The sequence below is a fragment of the Gekko japonicus genome, unplaced genomic scaffold (assembly GCF_001447785.1).
Source record: "Gekko japonicus isolate JY-2015 unplaced genomic scaffold, Gekko_japonicus_V1.1 scaffold1164, whole genome shotgun sequence".
NCBI lineage: Eukaryota > Metazoa > Chordata > Lepidosauria > Squamata > Gekkonidae > Gekko > Gekko japonicus.
The window spans coordinates 254,645-279,773 of NW_015160873.1; the positions used below are offsets into that span (position 1 = coordinate 254,645).

At 43.1% G+C, this 25,129-nt stretch overlaps 1 protein-coding gene across 2 annotated transcripts in view; it reads left to right on the forward strand.

Annotated features, from left to right (window-relative positions):
- Positions 1-699: 699 nt before the first annotated feature.
- NT5DC3 (5'-nucleotidase domain containing 3) overlaps positions 700-25,129 on the forward strand; it is a 52,268-nt gene continuing 27,838 nt past the window's right edge. For both annotated transcript variants that reach the window (XM_015422661.1, XM_015422653.1), the window contains exons 1-3: positions 700-1,008; positions 20,115-20,299; positions 24,531-24,605. In XM_015422661.1, coding sequence (XP_015278147.1) covers positions 798-1,008; positions 20,115-20,299; positions 24,531-24,605 — 471 coding nt within the window. In that variant the 5' untranslated portion in view covers positions 700-797. The remainder of the gene's footprint in view (positions 1,009-20,114; positions 20,300-24,530; positions 24,606-25,129) is intronic.

A 25,129-nucleotide genomic window follows, 5' to 3' on the forward strand; every position in this document is an offset into this window, starting at 1 on the left:
ACCTTCAGGCTAAAATGCCTCGGCTGATACAATGCTCCCCTCCCACAGTTTATCATTTTCTCTGTTGCTCTATTTATGTACTTCCGACTGAAGCAAATACTACAAAGACACCATAAGCCCCCTCCCCCCCATTCACTCCTTAAAAGGAGACGAGCACTGCAGTTCTATGCAGAGTTATACAAGTCTATACACAACCTACTGACTCCAATCGGCCTAGATAGGAGTAATTTTGCACCTGGACTGTCTCATGACGGAGAAGAGGGACAGGAGCCACGAGCCAGGATAACTCTCACAGCGCCGTGGCACGTCCCAACCCACCATTCTAGATGACTCGACGCCTCTCTGCAATGGGGCTGACTCGCAGCTAAGCTGACACAGGATTGCATCAGCCTAAACCGTTGTGTGTCCCTTCTTACCCAGGTTTCCTTATACCGCTTTTCCACCTTTGCAACCAAGGGGGCGTGCGCTATGAACATGATAGCTCACAACCAGACTCACGCAACCCGATGACGAGGGGCACCGAGGGCCGGGAACCGTAAACGCCGCTTCTGCTCCGACTCTTTCGCCCTTTGGGGAAGGCGTGGGCGTGGTTTCCGCGCAGCCACGCGCTCGGCCCCTCCCCCCTCCAGCCCCCCTCCAGAGGGAGCCCGGGAGGAGGCGTGGCCTGAGGAAGTGACTTCAGTTGGTGGCGGCGGGCGAGGTACAGCAGCAGCGAGCAGGCTGGCGGGAGAGCGAAGAAGCGGGCGCTGCTCCTAAGGAATTCCTGGAAGGAGGAGGGAGGCTGCCGGGCGCCGGTCATGGCAGCCACCGCCGCCGGGCGAGTCCTGCTGGAGGCAGCGGGGAAGGCGTGTGCGCGGCGGGCTGCTCCTGCCTCCGGGCTCTGCTCCAGCTGCAGCTTGAAGGCAGGCGCCTATTGCACGCTGGCCCCGCAGCAGCCCTCGGCTCCGCCTCCGGATATGAAGAGCTACCTGTGGACGCGCTACAACGAGGCCAAAAAAGTGACCAAAGGTGAGCAGGTTGAGGCCGGGAGGGCGTTTGCGCGGGCGCGCTCTTCGCCGCCAGACCTCCTCGTGCACGGGCAGCCGGGGAAGGTCGCTCCCAGCACCGTCTGGCTTCCTATAGCTTTGGACCTGAAGAGAGGAGGCGCCTCTCTTGACCAGAGTTGGCAAAAAACCAAACAAAACACCTGTCTCTTACCTTGGAGATCGATCAAGATGGGTAGCCGTGTTAGTCTGCCTGTAGCAGTAGAAAAGAGCCAGAGCCCAGTAGCACCTTAAAGACTAACAAAATATGTGGCACAGTGGCAGGGGGTGAGCTTTCCTGAGTCACTGCTCACTTCTTCAGATACTTCTTATCTGAAGAAGTGAGCAGTGACTCAGGAAAGCTCATGCCCTGCCACATATTTTGTTAGTCTTTAAGGTGCTACTGGACTCCGGCTCTTTTCTACTGTCTTTTACCTATCACCTCCTTCACCTCCTTTTAGTTTGGGGCCCTTTTACAAGTACAGACTCTACAATAGCCTGTGTTGAGGGGGAGATCCCCCAAATAGTTGTGTTATAACTTTTTATTAACAGCTTTCAAACATCACAAAATATTATCTCCCTTTGAAATAGGAGTCCCATTCATTAGAACCTCCCTGCTGCTATTATTTAGTGTATCTCTTAACATCCAGTATGGTGAGGCTTGTGATCACTGTTTTGGCTGGTGTTAGTAAAAGGCAGTTAGTGCAGAAGCAGACTCCTGACTCTCCAAAACTCCCTGTAGATGTTTGGGGTGGCCAGCTCTTGAGCTTCAGAATGGAGAACTGAAACTCCCCAAGAGCCTGTGATGGAATAGCATGTTGGAATTTGAAGACTCTAAGTTTGCATCCCTGTGAGGCTGGCTTGCAACCTTGACCAAGTCTCTGGAGCCTAATATGTCTGCTACGAGGACATCAAGCAGTAATTTCATGCATGCTGCTTGGCGCTCTGGGGTAGAAAAGGAGGATGTGCATGTGAAGAAACTACGGTGTTAGACACTTCTGCTCACTGAGTATATGGCAGCTGCTCTGTGTATCTATCCCCTGGACTCCTGTTCTTTAGTGATTGCATGGGGTGATTGAAAATGGACATTTGTGATGGTCAAAAGCTGACTCTGGTACTGGAAGCCAGTATGCTCAGTTTGGTGTAGTGGTTAAGAGCGCAGGCTTGATTCCGGGTTTGATTCCCCACTCTTCCACATGCAGCCGCTGGTGTGACCTTGGGTCAGTCATAAGTTCTTTCAGGGCTGTTCTCTCAAGGGCAGTTCTCGAGAGAGAGAGAGCTCTCTCAGCCCCACCTATCTCACAGGGTGTCTGTTGTGGGAAGGGAAAGGGATTGTAAGCTGCTCAGAGACTCTTTCGGGTAGTGAAGGGTGGGGTACAAATCCAATCTCTTCTTCAGGACTTCTTATGTATGTAGTCATGTGAATGGATTCCAGAAGTCAGTTGGGGGATAAATTAAGTTGAGATGCTTGACAGGTAATATAGTTTCTAGTAGCCAGTAGTGCGCCCTGACCTGGATGGTCCAGGCTAGCCCGATCTCATTGGATCTTGGAAGCTAAGCAGGGTCAGGCCTGGCTAGTATTTGGATGGGAGACCTCCAAGGAATACCAAGGTCATGACATGGAGGCAGGCAATGGCAAACCACCTCTAAATGTCTCTTGCCTTGCAAACCATATGGGGTTGCCATAAGTTTGCTGTGACTGGCTAGCACTTTGAGACAGTTGCAAGTCAAACCAGAATACAGGAGGGACTGTTTAAAGAAATTCAGGTTCTGTTTAGAAGTGTGACATAATGTGACAGATGACTTGAGTGGGTGTTAAAGAGTAAAAAATAGTCCTATCAAGGATGGCATATGGGGAATGTTCATCCCTTGCGGAAATGGAAGAGGTTGTAAGGCTTTCAAACACCAAGTCTTATAAAGATAGGTTGTTCAGAGGACAATGTTAGCAGCAACCTGAAAACCAATGGCTGCTTTATCTTTTATGTATATGGAAAGTTTATACCTGAAAAGTATGATTATAGCAAAAAATATGAAATTAGTTGTTGTAGATTTTCCAGGCTGTATGGCCGTGGTCTTGGCATTGGCAACATTGACACAGAGTGTACTCCATCTTTCTGTGTTATACCTCTGAGGATGCCAGTCATAGCTGCTGGCAAGACGTCAGGTACTACAATGCCAAGACCACGGCCATCCAGCCTGGAAAATTTACAACAACTAATGAACTCAGACCGTCAAAGCCTTCGACAACATAAAAATATGAAATATTGGCATGTTGGGGTGCTGGTATTGGTTGTGGGCCTTGCTGTGAATATGCTTGTTGGCAAACTTGTCTTTCTAGGGTGTGAACTGGCCCTGAAAAGCAATGTGTTAGAATGTGAATATGATCAGTGATTGTCACCAAAGTTCAATTTGAGGCAGTTAACCTGTTTGAATGCTAAGTAACCATTCCACACTTTTAGATGAGGGTTAAAGATCCAATAAAATGTTGATGCCCAAGTAAAATGTGACTGTGTATTGCTTTCCTATATTTCTGGTTCAGTCTGTGAGCACAAAACCAGAAAGCAGTAACACACACACACACACGGTGTTATGTTTTGTAGAATATCGCAGTTCTGTTTTCTGGTGCCTGACCTCTGCATGGCTACTCCAGAGTTCTCCATATCTGTTGAAGTTGATGTGCATTTAGTAGGAGTTTTGTGTGATTTCTTTGGATTTTGATGGGTTAGATAGGTGTGTTTGTGGGGGAGAGAATCCCATGTCAGCATTCCAGTGTAGAGAAGGTGAATAAACAGGATAGACGTAACATTCTTCCCACCTTTAATAAAAGTATTGTTGATATAAACATGCACTTCTGAGAGCTCGTAAGCTGCCACATTGTTATATTAGTAGATTTCTGAACATTTATGTGTCCTGGATGAATAAGTGTTTGGAATAGTGACAAATACTGCTCTCTTTTCAGGCAAATCCTCTGACTTTGGGCAATCCAAGTTGCAAAGGACTTTGAGAAAGAGGATGGTTTCAAATGAATGATTTTGGCTTTTAAATGTTGAGTTGGCTGGCCAGGAACATTCTAGAGTGTTTCAGGAGGTGCGTGATCATCCTGATGGATGTACCACTGGATGGGTGAATGCATATCCAGCTTCAAGGTCTCTGTTATGGCACTTTGGAGGACGTTCTGGTTTTTTAAACAAAGTGCTCACTCTAGATATTTTGCTGCCTCAGGCCAATCATGCTCCCCTTCTTGGGAGCCAGAGAAGCTCACACTCCTTGCCGCCTCTCTTTCTCAGCTTTAAAAAACCCAACAACGTTCGGCCAGCTTGTGAAACTTTATTGGGAGATTCTTTTGTGAGAGTTCAGCCATTATTTTTTGGTTGCCGTGGCAACCCTTCTGATTGCCATGGCTGCTTAGGCAACCAAAATGATGACCGAGTTTTTGCTACAAGAAGGAATCTTGTGAGAATTTAGGCATCTCCATGAGGCATGTGTTGCTTGTTTAGTGTTCTTAAAGGAGAGAGAAGATTGATTGGCTGCTTTGGGTTCTGGGCTGTGGCAGTGGACAAAAAGCCTGAAGCCCCCCCCCCCCCCAAACAAAAAAACCTCCCTGCTATATATTTTTTTCTCAATATTTTTACTAAAATTTTGTAAATATTACAAAAATAATGCAAAAATACACAGCAAGCTTATACAGCTCATATAATGGAACTTAACATCAAGATTACTGTACATAAAAGAACCAGAGACTGGTAAAAAAGAAAAATCACTGTATGGAGGTTGGGATACAGAACTTAATATCTAGTGCATCAGTTTTACCCAAACGTGCATATCAATTGAGGATTAGAAAAGATAAAACAAAATGAAGGCTAAAGGACTCTGAATTGTGCCTTAAATTTTTGGATTTATTATTGGATGCTCTTGGGGTTCTCTTAAACAGTAAAATCAGTGGATAAAAAGATAAATAATTTAGCATAACCGACTATGTTCAAAGTAATACTAGCCATTTAAGATTAACATTTATATAAACTGTTGTTATGATCCCCTATTCTTGGGGTTTTCATTATTAGTGGTTTTCTTTCCTTTCTCCCTAGATGTAGTTACCCCTTCCTAATTTTTCGTTGTAGTTTGTAGTCTATTAAAAAAATGCAATAAAAAATCCCCTCTGGGGGGCCAGAAAAAAAGTTTTACCACAAACATAAATCATCGATTACTTTAGGAATTTCCTGTTGAGAGGTCAAATATTCTAAGATGAGGAAGCAGATAGAGGTAAAATTAGAGGGTGACAAGGAGCGGGGACTCGCGATGCTCGTGGGGGGGGAGAAGGAGCTCCACGAGGAGGAGGAGTTAGCAGCCTCAGGTGAGCCTTCTCCTCCACCCCCCTGGCACTGATGGCGAGGTCCGCACGGCTCCCATCTGCTGGGCCCGCCAGTCCTTCTTCCCCCGCCCCCCTGCACCAGTGGCGAGACACACACAACTCCTGCCGGGCCTGCCAATCCTTCTCCCCTGCACCAGCGGCGAGCTGCGTGGGCCTGCTGAGCCTTCTCCTGCTCCCCCCCCCGGCACCAGCGGCGAGGCTCGAGCGGCTCCCAGCCATCGGGCCTGCCGAGCCTCGCCCCCAACAGCCAGAGCGTTCTCTGCGCATGCGCAGGGAGCGCTTTTACTTTTGGGGGATTTAAATATCCCCCGTATATTTTTTCAACTTTTTAGATTTTTCTGCACACCTGGGGACTGCTCCAAGTGTACAGGAAAATCTCTCTGCCCACCAAGTGCCCCCAAAGTGCAGATTTAGATATCCACACAGAGGGGGCAACTTGGCTATTAGATATATAGATGAGTGCTTATCAAAATGCGTAAGACTGTCCATCAGCTTAGCCATAAGGTAAAAATCCCTCAACTTTTTATGCCAATGTGAGAGAGTGGCTATCAGTGTCTTTGTCACAAATTGGAAAATGACAGTCTTACCAGCAGATAGAAAAAGAGAGACCCTTTCTGTTTCAGAGGAAGAACAGTGCCTTGAGACCCATCCATTCCGAAAGAGATTTTCCAGTGTAAGAGGAATATCCAAATTTGTGATGGATTTGGTGTAGTGGCTAAATGGGTGGACTCTGATCTGGGAGAACCGGGTTTGATTCCCCCCTCCTCCACTTGCATCTGCTGGATGACCTTGGGCAAGCCATAGTTCTGGCATAGCTGTTCTTGAAAAAGAGCAGTTTCTGCCAGAGCTCTCTCAGCCCCACCTACCTCACAGGGTGTCTGTTGTGGGGAGGGGAAGGGAAAGGGGTTTGTAAGCAGCACTGAGACACCTTTGCATAGTGAAGGGCGGGGTATAAATCCACTCTCCTTCTCCTTCTGAATCTGTCCCAATACAGATTCCCAGAATTGATTGATTTTGGGGCAATAAACCCAGCAGTGCACATCTGGGTTGGAGCTGGTTTATAGCTAGCAGTTCACATAAATTTATTGCAAACATAATATCAACCCTGCCAGATCAGATCTAAAGTCCATTTAGTAGTGTTTTGTGTTCTAAATTCCTAGATGCAAATCCTTCAGGTTTTCATTGACCCAAGTCTAGTGCATTTAATTTCACACCAGCGAGACAAGCCAGGTTTAATGGTACCAAGTTAAGTGTGGCAGGGTGATGCTATATACACATACATGTGCGAGGGGGCAGTGTTTTACACATTCAATATAGCTGTGAATGTCTGATTCTGCAGAGAATGCTTGGTTTGTTTCTGAAATGAGAATTGGCAAAGCTGGGCTACAGGGAGAAATTACCATAGCTGGGGAAATAGCTCATGACCAACACTCCCTCTAACCTGTGGAGTCTTGTGAGCAAAAATTCTACTTTGTGAGCTACTGTCATTAAAGTTGTGAGTGAGCAATATGGCTACTATATAAATTACCTTGCTCTGGAGCCATCCTTCCTGAGCTAAGACAAGAATTGTGTGAGCCGGAGGCTAAAAAACTGTGAGCTAGCTCACACTAACTCAGCTTAGAGGGAACACTGCTCATGACCTGCTTGGACCTTGCTTGTGTTGCTTTCTGATTGTGGATATTGTCAGGACTGTGGCTAAGGGAAGATGATGTACAGCAAAAAGGAAAAAGAAGAGTTACTTCTAGCTGTTTTAGAAGGCTGTTTTCTGCTTTCCAGTTCAGAGCTGGAAATTATTAGGCATGTGCGCAAGGCTTCTTTCATTTCTTGCTTCTTAGCTGCTGATCTACCACCTGCCCTCAACACCTTCAGACTGAGACAAGAATTGTTAGGCATTAAAGCATTCAGTTAATAAGGTACAAATTAATTCTCTCTCTTCGCCTCACTGATTCCAAGGCAACTTTGGAGTATCTGTTTCCTTCTGATTTTCTGTGAATACATATGTGTTGGTTGCTGTGATGTAAGGTTTGTGAATTTTTTCAAAGGGATGTTATTCAGCTAGAGACTAACAATGAGAGGGAAAGATTCTTGGGGTCATCGCAGATAGCTCAATAAAAGTGTCAACCCAATGTGCCACAGCAGTGAAAAAGGCAAACTCTCTGCTGGGGATTATTAGGAAGTATTACAATGTGGTATGGCTACATTTGGAATACTGTGTGCAGTTCTGGTCACCGTTTCTCAAAAAGGACATTGCAGAGTTGGAAAAAGTGAAGAAAAGGGCAACCAGGATACTTTAATAGAATGGAGTACCTTTCCTATGAGGAAAGGCTGAAGAGTCTGGGATTTTTCAGTTTAGGAAAGAGACAATTAAGGGAGGACATTATAGAAGTTTATACAATTATGCACAGGGTAGAAAGAGTGGACAGAGAGCATTTTCTCCCTGTTTGGTGTCGTAGTTAAGAGTGATGGACTTTAATCTGGAGAACTGCGTTTGATTCCCCACTCCTTCACATGCAGCCAGTTGGGTGACCTTGGGTCAGTCACAGTTCTCTCAGAGCTGTTCTCTCAAGAGCAGTTCTATCAGAGCTCTCTTAACTCACAGGGTTGTGGGGAGAGGAAGGGAAGGAGATTGTAAGCCACTCTGAAACTCTGAGTGAAGGTGGGATATACATCCAACTCTTCTTCTTCCTCTCTTAAAATATTAGAACCCAAAGTGATCCAATAAAGATGATGGACAATATATCCAGGATGGACAAAAGGAAACACTTCTTTACATAATGAGTGATTAAAATGTGGAATTCACTTCCAAAGGATGTTGTGATAGCCACAGGCATAGACAGTTTTAAAAGGGGACTAGACATATTCCCAGCGGACAGGTCTACCAGTGGCTAGTAGCCATGGTGACTAAAGGGAACCTCCAGGTCAGAACAATAAACCTCAGAATACCAGTTCCAGGAGGCAACATCAGGAGAAGGCCTCAACTTCTGTGCCCTGTTTGCCCTGCATAGTAACTGGTTGGCGGCTGTGTAAGACAGGATGGAGCACTGGCCTGATCCAGCAGGGCTCTGCTTATGTTCTTATGATCCACATTACATACCAGCATTTAGTATGATGAGTTTTGTAGTTTCCAAAATAAGCAACTGTGGATGGTCATACGGAAATGGCAAGTGGAACACAGAAGTTTGGATCTCTGTCACCTGAGGAATGTAGATCATCTGCTTTGCATGCTGACAGTGCCAGGTTCAATCCCTAGCATCTCCAGCTAAAACCATCAGGTAGTAGATGGTCAAATTCACTAATTATCTGAACCAGGTAGGTAGAATTGATTTTTAAAAAATAATTTTTAAAAATAAAACTCAGATACTACATTTCAAAGGCCTATGTCATTGTAATGATTCCTTGTTTTATGTGTGTGTGTGTGTCTTTAAAAGTTTGGTTGCATGGCGGTGGTAAGTAGACTAGAGTGGTTGAGAGAAGCAAGCGTGGTGTGATTGGCGGTTGACAGAGAGGGGGAGGGGTTTTGGAAGTGAGAATGAGTGGATATGTCTGTATGTCAGTCAGAGGTTACAGTTACAGGTTTGACAGTTGAGGAGTTCAGTTAGTTCTGTGTGGTGTAAGAGTGAGACAAGCAGTTAGTTCTGGGTATGAAGGAAGTTAGAAGCAGTCCTGTATGGAAAAAGTTAGTTCAGTGAGAAACAGAAGGAAGGCTGAGAGAATAGGAAAAAGTAAATGAACGTTTAATTGAAGACAAGTTATAAGAAAGGCTGTATGTCCTGATAAACTGGAGAGAAAGAGTAAAATTATATGACCTTGAGTTAAAGTGTTACAAAGTTACCTGAAAGATCCCTGTCAGTAAGGGAGCATATTGTGTGTGATACACTAAGCAATGGTTCATTTATTACACATTACTAGATACCTTGTTCCACCCTTTTATTTATGAATTATTTCAATAAATCCTCTTTTATTCAAATATACCAGCTCTGAAAGAAATACTTCCTCAGGACCACATAGTTCCTCATAAGCCTTAAACTCGGACTACCTAACTAGTAAAAGCAACAGTAAAGTATAAAGGTTTGGAAAGCCTTAAATTTTCCTGGTGGCAGCCGTCTATACCCAGTAGACCAAAATAAAAAGAACACTTTTTAAGGGAACCCAGTCCTCCAGAATAAGGAGGTCGTCACAGTCATAAAGGAAGATTTATTTAGGGTAAGGATTGCCCAGGCTAGCTTGATCTCATCAGATCTCAGAAGCTAAGTAGGGTTGGCCCTGGTAGATACTTGGATGGGGACCACCAAGGAAGTCTAGGGCCTCTATGCAGAGGCAGGCAATGGCAAACCATCTTTCTGTTCTTTTCTTGCCTTGAAAACCCTACAGGGTCACTGTAAGTTGGCTGTGACTTGACAGCACTTTCCACCAACAGTCCTGTCCTATCTGAATGGGGGGGGGGGGCTCAGTGATAGAGCATCTGCTTGGCATGCAGAAGGTCCCAGGTTCAATCCCCCACATCACTTTAAAAAGGCCAGACACTGGTGATGTGAAAGACCTCTGCCCAAGACCCTGGAGAGCTGCTGTCAGCCTGAATAGACAATGCTGACCTTGATGGACCAATGGTCTGGTTCAGTATAAGGATCGACGCTGCTTTGTACTTGGATGGCAGACTGCTAAGGAAGCTGAGGGTTGCTACACAGAGGCAGGCAATGACAAACCACCTCTGTTCATCTCTTGCCTTGAAAATTCTGTGAGATCAGTTGTGACTTGATGGCACTTTCCACCACCAGGGATTAAAAAGTGACAAGGGCCAGAGGAGAGCTTCCAGTCTTGCGTGGAATAGCAGAGAGAACTCCCCCTCTAAATGTGTGTGCGCCTGGATGTGTAGAACATAAAAGTTGCTCTACTTTCGTATGAGGGATGCGTGAGAGTGAGAGTCACTGAGCTTCCATGTCATGCAGGCACATCTTACATGCCATTTGGAAAACCAATGGATGTTCTATGCTGGGGAAGAATCCATGGCACCTGCTTTCTACAGGCTAAGTATTGCCTACCATTCAACTTTTTTTCTTTCTTCCAGATTCAGTGCTGAAACTGCTGGGTGGGGCTTTGTAACCTTTTCATACCCTTACATTTTCTTGCTAAGAATGTCACCCTGGACTCACACTTACCCCTGTTTTGAGGGGAATAAGGGGGAAAAGAAAGAAGTGCTTTAAAACTGTCCCAGTACTGTAGTTCAGCCCAAAGGGAATGAGCCTAGCGCTGGGGAAATTCTGTTTGCAGCAATGTACGTGCTTAGAGAAAGATATTTGGGTCCTCTATAGGCATTCTTAGCAGAAACAATAATTTTGAAAATCCCATTTTGCATGGGATCTGATAAACCCAGTAATCACAGCAGAGGGACAGAATACTTGTACTTTACAGTGCATCATAATTTTCAGTACTAAAAGTAACTGTAGTGACTGACACAAAAATTAATTCCAGATGGGTAACAGTATCCTCCGGTATATATAATTCTATTTTGGTCATGGACTCCCCTGAACATTCCAACATGCTCCAAAATCAGTTCGCTCTCTGATCTGTCATTCAGAGGGTCTCCCTATCCACTGGCTGCTTTGCCTGAGTCCTGCCTCCAACATTCTAAACAGTTGGCTGTTCCTCTCCCCCCCTCATAACACAGAGGTCATTTGCATATGTGGCTTGATTCGCCTTTGCCTCGGAACACAGAGGTCGTTTGCATATGCGGCCTCACTGGCCTTTCCCTCTAACATTCTAAACAGTTTGCTGTTGATGTTCTGAGGTAAAATAAATTTCCCCTTAGTGTCTGTTGGGGGAAACCATGGTTGCAAATCTCCAGGTGAGGGCTAAAGATCACTCAGAATTACAACTGCTTTCCAGATGGCAGAGATCAGTTCCCCTGGAGAAAATGGTGGACTCTGTGTCCTTATATCCTGCTGAGATGGCCCCTGTATGACAGCCAATGTGACGTAGCAGTCAGGGCTTCAGCTATTAAAACTGATGTCCAGATGACCCAGATCAGTTCTCTTGGAGACAATGGCTGCTTTGGGCAGTAGATTCTATGGCATTCCAGACCCTTGGGAACCAGAAAACGTGGCACAGGAGGAGGTGCTTTTCTACATTAGCTGTGAATGCATAGCCCCAAATTAACATAAGCCAACATCCAGGTGGCACCTGGAGATCTCCAGGTATTAAAACTGATGTCCAGATGACCAAGATCAGTTCTCCTGGAGACAATGGCTGCTTTGGGCAGTGGATTCTATGGCATTATACCCTACTGAGGTCCCTCCCCACCCCAAATCCTGCCCTCCTCAGGCTCTACCCCTCAAATCTACAGGTATTTCCCAACCCAGAGTTGGCAACCGTGTAATCGGCTATGGAACTACTTTCCAGACCCTTGGAACCCAGAAAACATGGCACAGGAGGAGGTGCTTTTCTACCTTAGCTGCCACTGCATAACACCCCCCTCCCCCTCAAAAAATAAGTCAGAGGTGGAGAGAACCATATCTGTTACCATGGGGCTGTCCTCCTATTCTACCCACTTGGGGCAGCAAAATGACTTGAGACAGCCCTGCCTTATAGCTAAGTAGAAGGAAAGAAACATGGCTTGCCTCCCTCCATTTTCCGCTTCCCTCTTCCGCCCCACCAGCCACAGTCGGGACACTCATCGGGAGCTTCCTTCTAGATCTCGTTGTATTTCTTCCCACAATGGGCATTACTCCTAGTTAGTTTATAATAGCAAAATAAAGCCGGAGTCCTGTGGTACCTTAAAGACTAATTTGTTCCAGCATAACCTTTTGTCAGTCAGAGTTCACAGCCCCCCCCCCTTTATGCTGGAAAATATTTCGGTAATCTTTGAGGAGCCATTGGAATCCTGTTATGTTTAGTGAAATTAATGTTTCACTTTTTATACCATCTTCCTATTATTTTAATGGTGCTAAAATAGTTATTGGGGGAAATACTGTTCTCTGCATCTTTACAGTTGCTAAATACTTACCAATGTATGCAGGTACAGAGTTTATTAACCAATAGGTTTGTCAGAATCGTACATAATCTTCATTGGCTTATCACTTTCTTTATAAAGATCAGCGTTATCTATAAGTAGGTTTACTTTGCGGCCTCTACACTTTTCAGACTTCTTATATCTTTGTGAGATAGAAGAATCTTTGAAGCAGACTTGGCACCTGTGTTTCCTCTAAGCTGAGTTAGTGTGAGGTAGCTCACAGTTCTTTAGCCTCTGGCTCACACATTTTTGTCTTAGCTCAGGAAGGATGGCTCCAGAACAGACTAATTTATGCAGTAGCCAAATTGCTCACTCACAACTTTAATGCCAGTAGCTCACAAAGTAGAATTTTTGCTCACAAGAATCCACAGTTTAGAGTGAACATTGCTTGGCACTAGTGGTATTTCTTAGCTTGGATATCTTTGATATGTGTTTTATCTTCAGGCAACCTTCTGTATTCTCTGTTGATAATAATTTGCTTTGGTCCTCTGATCTCTTGGGAGCAGCAGAACATTTTATCTAGTAAAACAATTAGTCAGGTACTGAATTAGTATTGGAAGCTCATTATCCTAAGCTGCAGCTCTTTAATTTGTTTTAAACAATTGTGAATCATTCTAATAATTGCCTTTCCAAGAAGTGCAATAAAGTTTTAATTAAACTGTCATTGAAAGGGAAACACTCTAATGCAGTGCAGCGCTGTAGAGAAAAACTACTTTTACCTAGGCTTGAAAATGTGTTGATGTGGCACTTCCACAAGAAGACAGAAATGTATAATTAAGTCATTGTTTTCTTATGCATAGAGTTTTTCTTGCTGTTGCTTCTGGTGATTTTCCCCCCAGGTGCCATGGAGCAGAACACTTAACTCAAAAGTAAATTCTATCTTCTGTTCTGTAACATTAAGAATATGCCAGTGGAGTTTCCTTCTTGGTGGTAGAATAGCCTGGGGGTACTGGCGTAAGAATGTTAAAACTATATTCCTGCAACTTTGTTGTTACATAACAACCAGAACAGTAAAGCAGTTGTGAAGCTAAACATCACTGTCATTTTGCATGTTTTGATATGTATTAATTGTATACAGAAGTGACAACTCCTGGCAGTCATTATCAATCTGCCATTATACGGTCTGTGCAAAGCTATTCTGTAGCTGGAGACACAACTGATGGTGGTAGAGTGGAAAAAGCTATGTCAGTTATGTCAAGCAGTGCAGAGGGAGGGAGGGAGGGAGGGCGGGCGGGCTGAAAATCCAACTAACTAAATAAATGGTGGAAAGGGCCATTATGTCGCAGCTGACCCTGTAGGGTTTTCAAGGCAAGAGAGGTTCAGAGGTGGTTTGCCATTGCCTGCCTCCGTGTCACATCCCTGGTATTCCTTGGAGGTCTCCCATCCAGATACTAGCCAGGTCCGACCCTGCTTAGCTTCTGAGATCTGACAAGATTCGGCTAGCCTGGCCCATCCAGGTCAGGGCGGCACTCCACATAGGCTACATTATACATAGTGAGTTACAAAGTAGTCCAAAGATATACCTGCAAACCTGGTGTCCAGTCAGACCTTTTGTCCACCTAGCTCAGTACAAGCAGCAAGCTTTTCAGAGCCCCAGATAAACAGATCTTTCCCAGCACCTGCAGTTTGAAATCTGCTTGAGATGCCACGGTTTGAGCCTCTATGCAAAACAGAGTCTGAACCACCAAGCTGTGCTCTCATTCCAATACAGCTTCTATTGGTGTTTGTTTTAATGGTCTTTCTCAATATGTTACCTACACCAGGCTTAAAAACGTTCTGCAGTACAGATCCAGTCTGTCAGTTATCATAGAGGTGTCGAAGATCACGTAATTTATAGATTACTTGGGTAGCACAAGTGACCTGTGTATTGCATAAAGTTTGTGTAGGCAGGGTAGGATGGAGTTAAGAGGTCTAGGCTGGGAGTCCACACTTGTGCTAGGAGATATGCACAGTTTAATTTATGCCAGTATTCACCAAGAATAAGGTTAGGAACCTGTGAAAACAATTAGACATGAATTGTGCTGGATAAAAGTCCTTGTGAAAATCTTTGACTGTATAATATCTTTTATGAGGACTGGCCAAAATGGCACACTATTTTATGTCATTTTGTTTGGTTATAATAACAAGGTATCATGTAGTTTCGGGGTTTACGTTGAGCCAACTTGCAACCTCTTTCTGTTCTGTATATATGATGGATAGATTTCCATCATAGATTTCCTCACAGAGTCCTAGGGAGGGTACTTCGAGGTTGGGATAACAGATCAACATTTCATCTCCATGTAGTAGTAGATTGCTAGAAAGTCTTGTGATAAGAATCCCCCTCCCTCCAATTCTCCTAGGCTGGCAACTGGGGAAAGGATGTGTTGATCGTGGCTGCGTGCCTGGGATGGGAGTCATACGTGGCCTTGGACCCATTAGTTACTGACTGCTATCATTGGAGGCTAACATTTTGCATTAAAGATTTTTTTTTTTTTTGCCATCAACTCGCAGCTGGCTTATGGTGACTTCATTGGGTTTTCAAGGCGAGAAATGTTCAGAGGTGGTTTTCCATTGCCGGTCTCTGTGTAGAGGCCCTGGTATTCCTTGGTGGTCTCCCGTCCAAGTAGTAACCAGTCCCAACCTGTTTAGCTTCTGAGATCTGATGAGATTGGGCTAGCCTGGGCTATCCAGGTCAGAGCATTAAAGATTACAGGCTGGAAAGTGTACCTTCCAAGCATGCTTGACCCCTCATAGTGGTGGTTAAGTTTATTTAGACAGTGGGCTTAAAAGGCTGTCCTTAATAGTTCTGATGGTGCTGATAAAGCATATTTGTGGATTATCTCCTTAAAAAAGAGAAAAATCTGCAATTATCCTCTTGCTGGAGGTTGAGGCAGCAAAGAAAAGGAATGCTTTTACGGCTTAACCTGTTGTAGATACTTAGATTTCCCCCTTATTCGTTGGCTGGCTGCTTGCCACATGCGTCATTTCGACTCAAAGAATTTAAATGAATCAGGATGCTGGGGGAAGAGAAAAAAGAGTGACTAAACTTCTGCTGCCTGAGCTGTCTTAGCAGGATTTTATACATTTTTTTCAGGTTAGCTTAGAGCTTTAAGATTCCTTACGGTATGTTAAGCTCTCTGCCAAACTCGGTTCTCCATTTGCAGCCACAAGTACAAACCTTGTTCTTTGCCAAAGTGAGGTAGATGCATAATGTTCCTGTGCTTTTTAGCAGCTATTTCAAAACACTGCTTCCCTGGTATGTGCAATTTTTCAGGTGGTAAAGTGTTGCACGGTTCCGGGTTGTGTGTTCTGCTTTTTTTAAAAATGCATATCCTTTTGACCCAGTGGCATCAAGAAAAAGAAGAGGGTGTCTTAAATTTTACTAAAAGTTAAAGGTAGTGGAAAGTGCTATCAAGTTACAGCTGACTTATGGTGAACTTGTAGGGTTTTCAAGGCAAGAGAGAAACAGAGGTGGTTTTCTGTTGCCTGGCTTTGTGTGTAGCAACCTTTGACCTCCTTGGTGGTCTTCCATCCAAGTACTAACCAGGGCTGATCCTGCTTAGCTTCCAAGATCTGATGAGACTGGGCTAACCTGCACCATCCAGGTCAGGGCAATAATAATTGTGTCCTATCAAATTGCAGCACTCATGGCAACCCACAGCCATGGGATTTTCAAGGCAAGAGATGAACAGAGGTGGCTTGCCATTGCCTTCCTCTGCATAGCAACCCTGGACTTCATTGTTGGTTTCCCATCCAAGAACTAACTGTGGACAATCCTGCTTAGTTTCCAAGCTCTGACTAGATCAGGCTAGGCTAGGGTATTGGGATATACAGTTATAAAAAAACCTTTTTCAGGTAACCTTTATTTATATGGGGCTTTTCTTATATTTGGCATGATCTTCCTTTGGGGTAAATCCTCTGTCTCTGTGTGTATGTGTGTTAAATATATTAAATATATATTTATTCCACATGGCTCAATAGGTAATGACTGTAAAAGAGGCTGGCCTCATCAACTGAGTTTAATGTGTCCTTAAAGAAACAATTCAGAGGTCAGAATCTGTTGTAGATGAGACTAAAACTGCCTCTTTTTAATTCGGCTTGCTGTCTGTTTAATTTCAGTGAATGTTTTTCCTGTGTAAAATGAGAATATTTTCACTTGCAGTCATCTCTGAATCACTAAGGATTTCTATACTAGAGTTGTGACAAGAAAACAGTTGGGTATCCATATTAACTATTGCCTCTTCTCTGCAGTGCCATAATGACAGAGCACCTACTTGGTGTACACAGGGTCCCAGGTTCAGTTCCAGGCGTCTCTAGCAAAGGGGCCACAGTTAGCAGCTGTTAAAGATACTTCTCTGCCTGAAACTTCTGCCAGTGAGATTGTAATACTGAAACCAGTGGCCTAACTCTGTGTAAAGCAGCTTAATGAGATGATATGTTTATGGCTTATCTCCAATTTGAATTTAAATTATCCTGACTGTATGCTGAAATCAGGTTTGCTGTCCTTACACAGCACAGAAATTATTCTGAAAAATAGAGAAGCAGTTAAAGTGGGGATGGGAGGTGCAAAGGGATAGATGTTAAAACTAAATTCTTAGTTTAGAGAAACAGAAAATACAATGGCTTTATAATTATTTGTTATTTATAGTCCACTTTTCTCACTGAGACCCAAGATGGATTACATAATATTGGTCAGTATTTATGTATTTATTTATTTATTTATTTATTTATTCAGGTATTTCTACCCCGCCCTACCCCGCGAGCGGGCTCAGGGCGGCTTACAAAGGCATAAGCCCATACATAAAATTTATAAAATCCGATAAAATCACAAATCACAACCAACATACTATTAATAATAATAAAGTGCTTTAAATTTCAGGATTGCAGAAATCTGAAACAAGGCAAAATAAGTATTAAAGATGGCATGTTAAACAGTGCAAAAAGCGGTATTACAGAAATAGAAATATAATGCAGTGAGAGTAAGATGAAAACATACAGCAACAGATAATACTTATTAATAGTATAGTCCCCATTCCTGATCTCTCTATCAAAATGTCTTCCTGTATCATTCTGTTGCAATGTATCCCTGTTCCTTTATAAAAATGCCCTCCTGAACTGTTCTGTTTTACGTAGTAAGCAGAAAGCCAAAAGTCTGGGAATTATTAAGGGAATCCTTCACGTGAGGTGATTGTTAATGGATGTTAATTACAAATGATTCCTGTTAATGAATTGAATTTTTTTCTTGGCTTCAGTCTGCCAGCCACTTTTTTACTGCATATTTATACAGTGGTCTATCATAGAATAATTTTACATTCTTTGAATCAGCCTGGGACTGGACCAAGATGTGGGAATTCCTTCTATGCAATCATTGTTCTAGCATAAGTCTGTGACAAGATTCTGGGCTGGTGCTGAATTTATCTATGGAGAGAAGCTTGCCTCCAGTCTGTAACAGTTTGCCATCTTACTGAATTTGGGATTTGCTCGACCTGATCCATGACTGCATGATGACTAGAACCATGGTGCACCCACCACCAGCCACTTGTTTTGTGGCAATCCTGCTTACATCAAAGGGATGTCATAAAAGTATTCTGAAACAAGTGTTCTAGTGGTTAAGAGCATCATATTAGTATCTGGGAGTCCCGGGTTCGAATCCCCATTCATTCTATGAAAGTTCACTGGGTGACCTTGGGCCAGTCACTCTCTCAGCTTAACCTAACTCACAGGGTTGTTGAGAAGATAAAGTGAGGTAGAGGAGAATGATGTAAGCTGGTTTGAGTACCTATTGAAGAGAAAGGAGGGGTGTAAATGAATTAAATAAATAATAAATAAAACAACCCTGTAAGGTGTAGTTTCCCACAGACATCCAGTGAGGTTCATGACTGAGTGGAGGAATTTGAACCTCAACATTTCTAGTCACATGCTCATAGAGTCTATTCCAAGTTGCCCAAAGGAAAAGGAAGATTTAAATGCAACACATGAAACAGAGGAGTTCACCTCAACCTGAACAGAAGATTGACGGTATGACCTGTTAGGGCTAATGTAGTGTAGTGGACAGAATGGAAGACTTCAGATGAAGACCGAGGTTCAAATTCCCCCCTTTTCTATGGAACCCAGTGGGTACTTGGGCCAGTTCACTCTGTTCCCCCCCCCCATCTATGCCACAGGGCTTACCCATTTTATCTTTACAGCAGCCTAATGAAAGTGGTCCTAGCCTTAGGGTAACTATATTTTGAAAAGTGACAAAGAGGACATACTTAACGACCGGCTACTTTAAACAACCAATCAGTACAACAAATCTCATTTTAAATCCACCTACTATTTAAGCTGTGATACTTGCTACTCTAGGGCTGCGGTGGCTCAAGTGGTTAAGACGCTGAACTGCAGACTGGAAGGTCGGTAGTTCAGCAGTTTGAGACTTGAGTGCTGCATGACGGAATGAGCTCCCGTCTCTGACCCCAGCTCCTGCCAACCTAGCAGTTCAAAAGCAAGAAATTGCAAGTGGATAAATAGGTACTGCTTCGGTGGGGAGGTAACAGCATTCTGTGTGCCTCTAGTCATGCCAGCCACATGACCATGGAAACGTCTTTGGACAGTGCTGGCTCTTCAGATTCAACTGGCTTTTGAGCAAGGGAAACCTTTACCTTTACTTGCTACTAACTAGGAATATTCCTAACCTTCCAACTCAAAAAGTGGACATTTTTATTCGTTTTTTAAAAAGAGATCAAAAGAGGACAAACACCAAAAAAAGAAGGCATGTCCTCTAAAACGAGGACATCTGGTAATCCTACCCGGAGAATGGAAAGAGATACAGAGGTGGGAGAAAGAAGAGTTTGTTTTTATACCCTGCTCTTTACTACCCAAAGTATTCTAGGAGCAGCTTATAATCGCCTTCCCTTCCTCTCTCCACAACAGACACCCTGTGAGGTAGGTGGGGCTGAGAGAGTTCTCAGAGAACCATGACTGACCCAAGGTTGCCCAGCTGGCTTCATGTGCAGGAGTGGGAAACCCAGTTCGCCAGATTAGAGTCCGCTGCTCTTAACCACTATACCAAATTGACTCAAAAGGGACTCTGCCAATTATATTTGAATCATATGTGCTTATGTTCCTTGGAGGAAAGGTGGCATAAAAACATAAGCGATCCTCTGGCATTCTCCAAAGCAGGTGTTGTTCAAGCTTAGCTTTAGCACTGTAAAAGCACCATGTGTCCACAGTTCCTTGCCATGGTGTCCTATTGTCAGCTAGCTGCCATTGTATCTGGTGTTACCTGCTTAACGCTTCTTGTAACCTTCCCCCCCCCCTGGTTCTTTTGCTTCCTTATGCTTACTCTGTACTTTGCGGAACTGGCCAAGGTCATGCAGCTGGTGGTGGGAGTTGGTGCTTCGCTCGGCTTGTTATGGGTATCTAGCCTGTGAACTGAACCTGTGTTGATTGTGTAGAACTGTTATGTTCCCATGAAATGGGCGCGCGTTTCTAAGTTCTATTCCCGCCAGCAGGAACTGGGCTCATTGGCCCTCACCTGGTTCAAATCTCTTTATTATGTTGCTCATGTGTATTAGCAGTTATTCCTAACAATGTCCTTGTTCCTGTTTGAACCATCGCTTTGAAATAAACCTTACTTTGATCCAAACGTGGAGTTATTTCAAATGCCTGGGGATCCAACACCTATTTTAGAATTATTATATAGATACCTCGCATTCTTCCTGTAGAGCTTGATTTTTTTTCTTCATTTCTTCCACAGAGCTAGTTCCTTCAATAATGAGTAACTTGCTGAATCCGGATGCAATCTTTTCCAACAATGAAATGAGTCTCTCAGACATAGAAATCTACGGTTTTGATTATGACTACACGCTGGTCTTCTATTCCAAGCATTTACACACACTGATCTTTAATGCTGCTCGGGATCTGCTGATCAATGAACATCGGGTAAGGCCTATATCTTGATTATTTTATGTGTATAGAAGGTATTTAGAACTGGTTTATTTTTGTTTATTTTATGAGAAATAAGTTTTAAAAATACATGTATTGCAAGGTGCACTAAAACTATACTTTGAAAATGTAGGCACATTCCGCCCTTGAAGTAGCAAATATTTGAACAAAGAAGTCCTGAATCTATATAACATGATACAATTCAGTATCTCTAGGTTAAGAGTGAGCCTTGAACCAATAAAACAAGACCAAAAGTGTTTCAGCCTCCAACGCCTTCCTCAATGGTCAGATTATTGTATACATGCACACTGACATATAAACATGTGTTAAAGCTAAGACAGGTTGATCATAAGGCCTGAAAATCAATAAAGAATATAATTATTTAATTTATATGTGAAAAATAAACAGTTTAACTACATAAAGATTTTATTTGATTTTTTAAATTACATTCCAGATATTCTGTGTGACAAAAGAATTAGGCTGTATGAAAAGTTTTCTTTAACTTTTAAGCACACACATCCAGGAAGTGCAGATTCAATAACATTTTTTTACAAAAGTAGTATATGACAAAGCTACTTCAATGAGAAATTAATTTCTATTAATTAAGGACTCAATGAATTACAATTAAATAAGATAAACCTAATAACATACATACCTGACCATGACTATTAAAACCCTTGGAGTGTGCATATATGTCTCAACTTTTAACTGACAGTAACTCATATATAGTGGACTACATCATCCCCTATGCTGTATATGAAGTTTATGAATAGTAGCTTTGTCAGGATGCTACAGACTGGAGGGTTGGTAGATACCAGACAAAACAGTGTTTCTTCACAAAACAGGAAGTAAATATTCATGTGGTTTGGTAGAGGCATAAGCTGAGCATTGAGTATATTGCTGTGAAGTTGTTTAACTACATAAAGTTGGAGTGCAGAGTCCCCCGTATGAGCTTTTGGGAATGATCCTAGTGGGATACAGAACGGCATTTTGTACCAGTGATGTCTTCTTAGTCCCAGGTCCAGTGGGAATGCCACAATAATAAATATAGCATATGTTGAACCACTTATCAATACTTACCCTCTGAAGTCAATCGTCTATGTTTTTTTAACATAGAAGCAGTCCTCTACATAATCAGCCTTGATAGATCCAGGTGGGCAGCCATATTGGTCTGAAGCAACAGAAGAAAGTTTGCGTTAAATGGCAACTTTAAGACCAACAAAGTTTTATTCAAAGTATCAGCTTTTGTGTGCACGCACTCTTCCTCAGATACATCATTAATCTCATCTTTGATAGATGTGAGATTAAGGCCAGAACTGTGCTGCCTATAGTTCCATGATTACTTTCTCTTGTGTTTTTTTAAATTTATTTATTTATTGGATTTATACCCCACTCTCCCCACTGAGGCACTTTCCAAGTTGCTCATAGTGGTTTACAATAAACCCAAGGCAATCTAAAAACAGCCAGAACCTCCACAAGCAGGATAGTTAAAACCCAAGTACCATCAAAGCCCAGTAAGCAGCTGTTGCAGGTGAAGGAGAAGGGCTTTTCAGCCTACTCCTTATGTTGTATTCCTACAACAAAACAAAGGATGAAGGGGTTAAACCCCCTTGCTCTGAAATCAGTAGAAAGGGAAATCAGTAGAAAGGGAAAAAATGACTTAAAATATTGTTGGAACTACATGTAATACATAGCTTCTTCCAAAGCACAGGTTTTCATGTTAGTATTAAATTCAGATTTCCTTTTTGAGGAAATGCCCTATAGTTTGACATTCTAAAAAACCTCAACCTTTGCCCCCACTCTGTGGCTTGTCCACGAATGTAATTGCTATGGTTGTATGCAAAATGCAGCTAGTTCATAGTAGAAAATCTTACTTAGACTGTCAATCTGTTTCCAGGCTATAAGATTTGCTAGCTGAATGGACTGCCATACAAGTTGCTTTCCTGTATTGCATCTGCTCTAATGCTACGGTCTCAAAGGGCCCTTTATGTCTCAAAGGCATATTCTTGCTCTTCTATGCTGCTTCATATGAACTTTTTCTTTCTACTACCTGGATTGTGTTCGGAGTGTAAAATTCAGTGCTGTGTTAGAAACATCCAGCAGTCCAAAGGTCAATGGCTATATATATACATATGTGTGCCTATAAATATCTCTGGAGTAAATAGGAAATTAGATCATTGCACATAATCGGGGCTGCTAGAGTGCTCCAAAATCTTGTTGCTAATGTTTATTGCCAGTAGTGAATGAAAGACCCCTAGTGTTATGTTGATATCCTTTGCTCTACATTTAGGGTACATACTATGATCATACAGAAGAAGTATCAAAACATGAGAATGTTTAGGGTTAGTTCCTATGAACGGTGAGTGAAAGGCATCTGTAGTGATGGTTCTTTCCTCTTCCTGGAGCAGACTGAAATCCAGGGCTGATGATTGAGGGACAAAGTTATGGACAAACTGGCATGAGGTGTTTGGGGGGGGGGCGCTACTGTCAGGAGGGGGGTTGTGAATTTGCTCTTCTTCCTTGTTCTATGAAAGGAAAAATTTCACAGCTGCTTTTCTTCCATCAATACAAGGAGTGAGGTTGAGAGTGATTTGATCCGTTTTATAAAAAGGACATGCTTTGCAATATTATTTAAAATATGCGGAGGTGGTGATTTTTTTTAGTGTATTTATTTTGCTTGCAGAGTACTTAAGCTCCTGTTATGAACAAATCCCTGTGTTTTGTGGCAAAACAGGCCTGTCCCGTTTTGAGTTTGCAGTTGCTACACAAACTGTTTCAGTGAGTTAGATGCACTGCAGCATAATTGGGGGGAGGGGAGGCTGCAGCATACAGATGTTGCATCTCAGCTATTTGTCAGTTTCCTGCCAGCTCAACATCTGGTAGAAGAAGGGGGTGACCCTGTGGTCCATGAGAGCTGATCACAGTAACACAATGATCCATAGTAGGGAGTCATTTTTTTAAAAAAACACTGGCTTTACAAACCGCTGTACTAGTCAGTGCTTTCAATTGGAAGCTATAACCCGGCCACTGAAGCCCTGCTGGATGGCCCAGATAAAACTGGAGATATTTTGGGTAAGCCATCTTCCATCTTCCTCTCCCCCCTTCTCCTTGTTCATAGAAGTGAGCCTGGAACAGTACGGGGACACCACTAGAAGCCCACGAAGGGGCTGGTAGGCAGGCGGAAGATCAAGTTCTGCCCCATTCAGTGAACCATAAAGGCACTTACCATGATCAGTGGGCTGCTTCCTACTGCCCAGGTTTTTACATACCTCATATAAAGGTAAAGGTTTTCCTTGCTCAAAAGTCAGTCGAATCTGACTCTAGGGGGCAGTGCTCATCTCAGTTTCCAAGCTGAAGAGCCAGCGCTGTCCGAAGACTTTTCCGTGGTCATGTGGCTGGCATGACTAAACGCCAAGGTGCACGGAACACTGTTTCCTTCCCATGGAAGCAGTACCTGTTTATCTACTTGCAATTTCTTGCTTTCGAACTGCTAGGTTGGCAGGAGCTGGGGCCAGACATGGGAGCTCACTCTGTCACGTGCCACTCGGGTCTTGAACTGCTGAGCTACCAACCTTCCAGTCTGCAGCTCAGCATCTTAACCTCTGAGTATTGTAGCCCCTACCTCTGTGCATACCAGGGCTCCTTTGGAGTCTTCATTGGAAGTGCCAGCTGTGTGCCTGTACCCTTTTCCCATTAAAGGGAAAGGGAGAAGTCAGGAACTCTAGGCCACCAATATATATTTTTACTACTGTAAGGGTTAGAACATTTAAGGAAAATATCTGAGAGAATCACGATTTTGTACCATGTACTTTGTTGTGCAAAACCACAGGGAACAGCAGAACATTTATCTCCCTCCCTCTTGTGTTCTGTTTGCTCAACCACCACAATAATATGCTTAGCAAATCAGGATGCAGTTTCCTGGTTAAGAGCATAAAACAAGAGAGTCAGATGTTTATTGGCATCCTTAATGTCCAGTTTCAGTGGAATATTGCAGGCTGATCTTCAGGTAGATGTGAGCTCTGTCATACCATGAATTGTTTCAAACTTTTACAAAAAGTGACATTAATTCTGGGCCTTATATTTTTAGGGGAAAAAATGGTATTTGTACAGTGGCAAAGTGGACAAAATATCACATTTTGATGACTAGAGACCTGTTGTAGTTATCTGGGATAAGAGTACTTGATATTCTGCAATTTTTAAGCTGACTTCTTAATTCTCATCCTGCCAGTATCCTGCAGAAATACGGAAATACGATTACGATCCCAACTTTGCAATAAGAGGGCTTCATTATGATGTACACCGAGTAAGTATAAATGATTCCATTAGGAACTTCTGCTGTGTGTAATACAGTGGTGTTTAAACTTGAGGCCTTCTAAACTTAGTTCTTTTTCAGGACCTACATGCACAGTATCTCTACCCTACACTCCTCCACCCCAACATAAAATCCAGGTGTCTTGCATGAGTTAAAACTGAACAAGTTTATTTAATTCTTAATATTTGGTATGTATCAATTTTCTGAGCAACAGGCTCAGTATTTCATGGTCATTTTGCATGTTATAGAGGGGCAAGCCCTGACATGGATGCCCTAGGCTAGGCTGATCTTGTCATATCTCAGAAGCTAAGCAGGATTGGGTGTGGTTAATACTTGGATGGGAGACCACCAGGGAAGTCCAGAGTCACCACATAGAGGCAGGTAATGGGAAACCACCTCTGTTCATCTCTTGCCTTGAAAACCCTATGGGGTCGCCATAAATTTGCAGTGACTTGATGGCACTTTCCACCACAGCCAAGCCCAAATTTGCTATAGAGCTACCTCTTCCAGCTGAC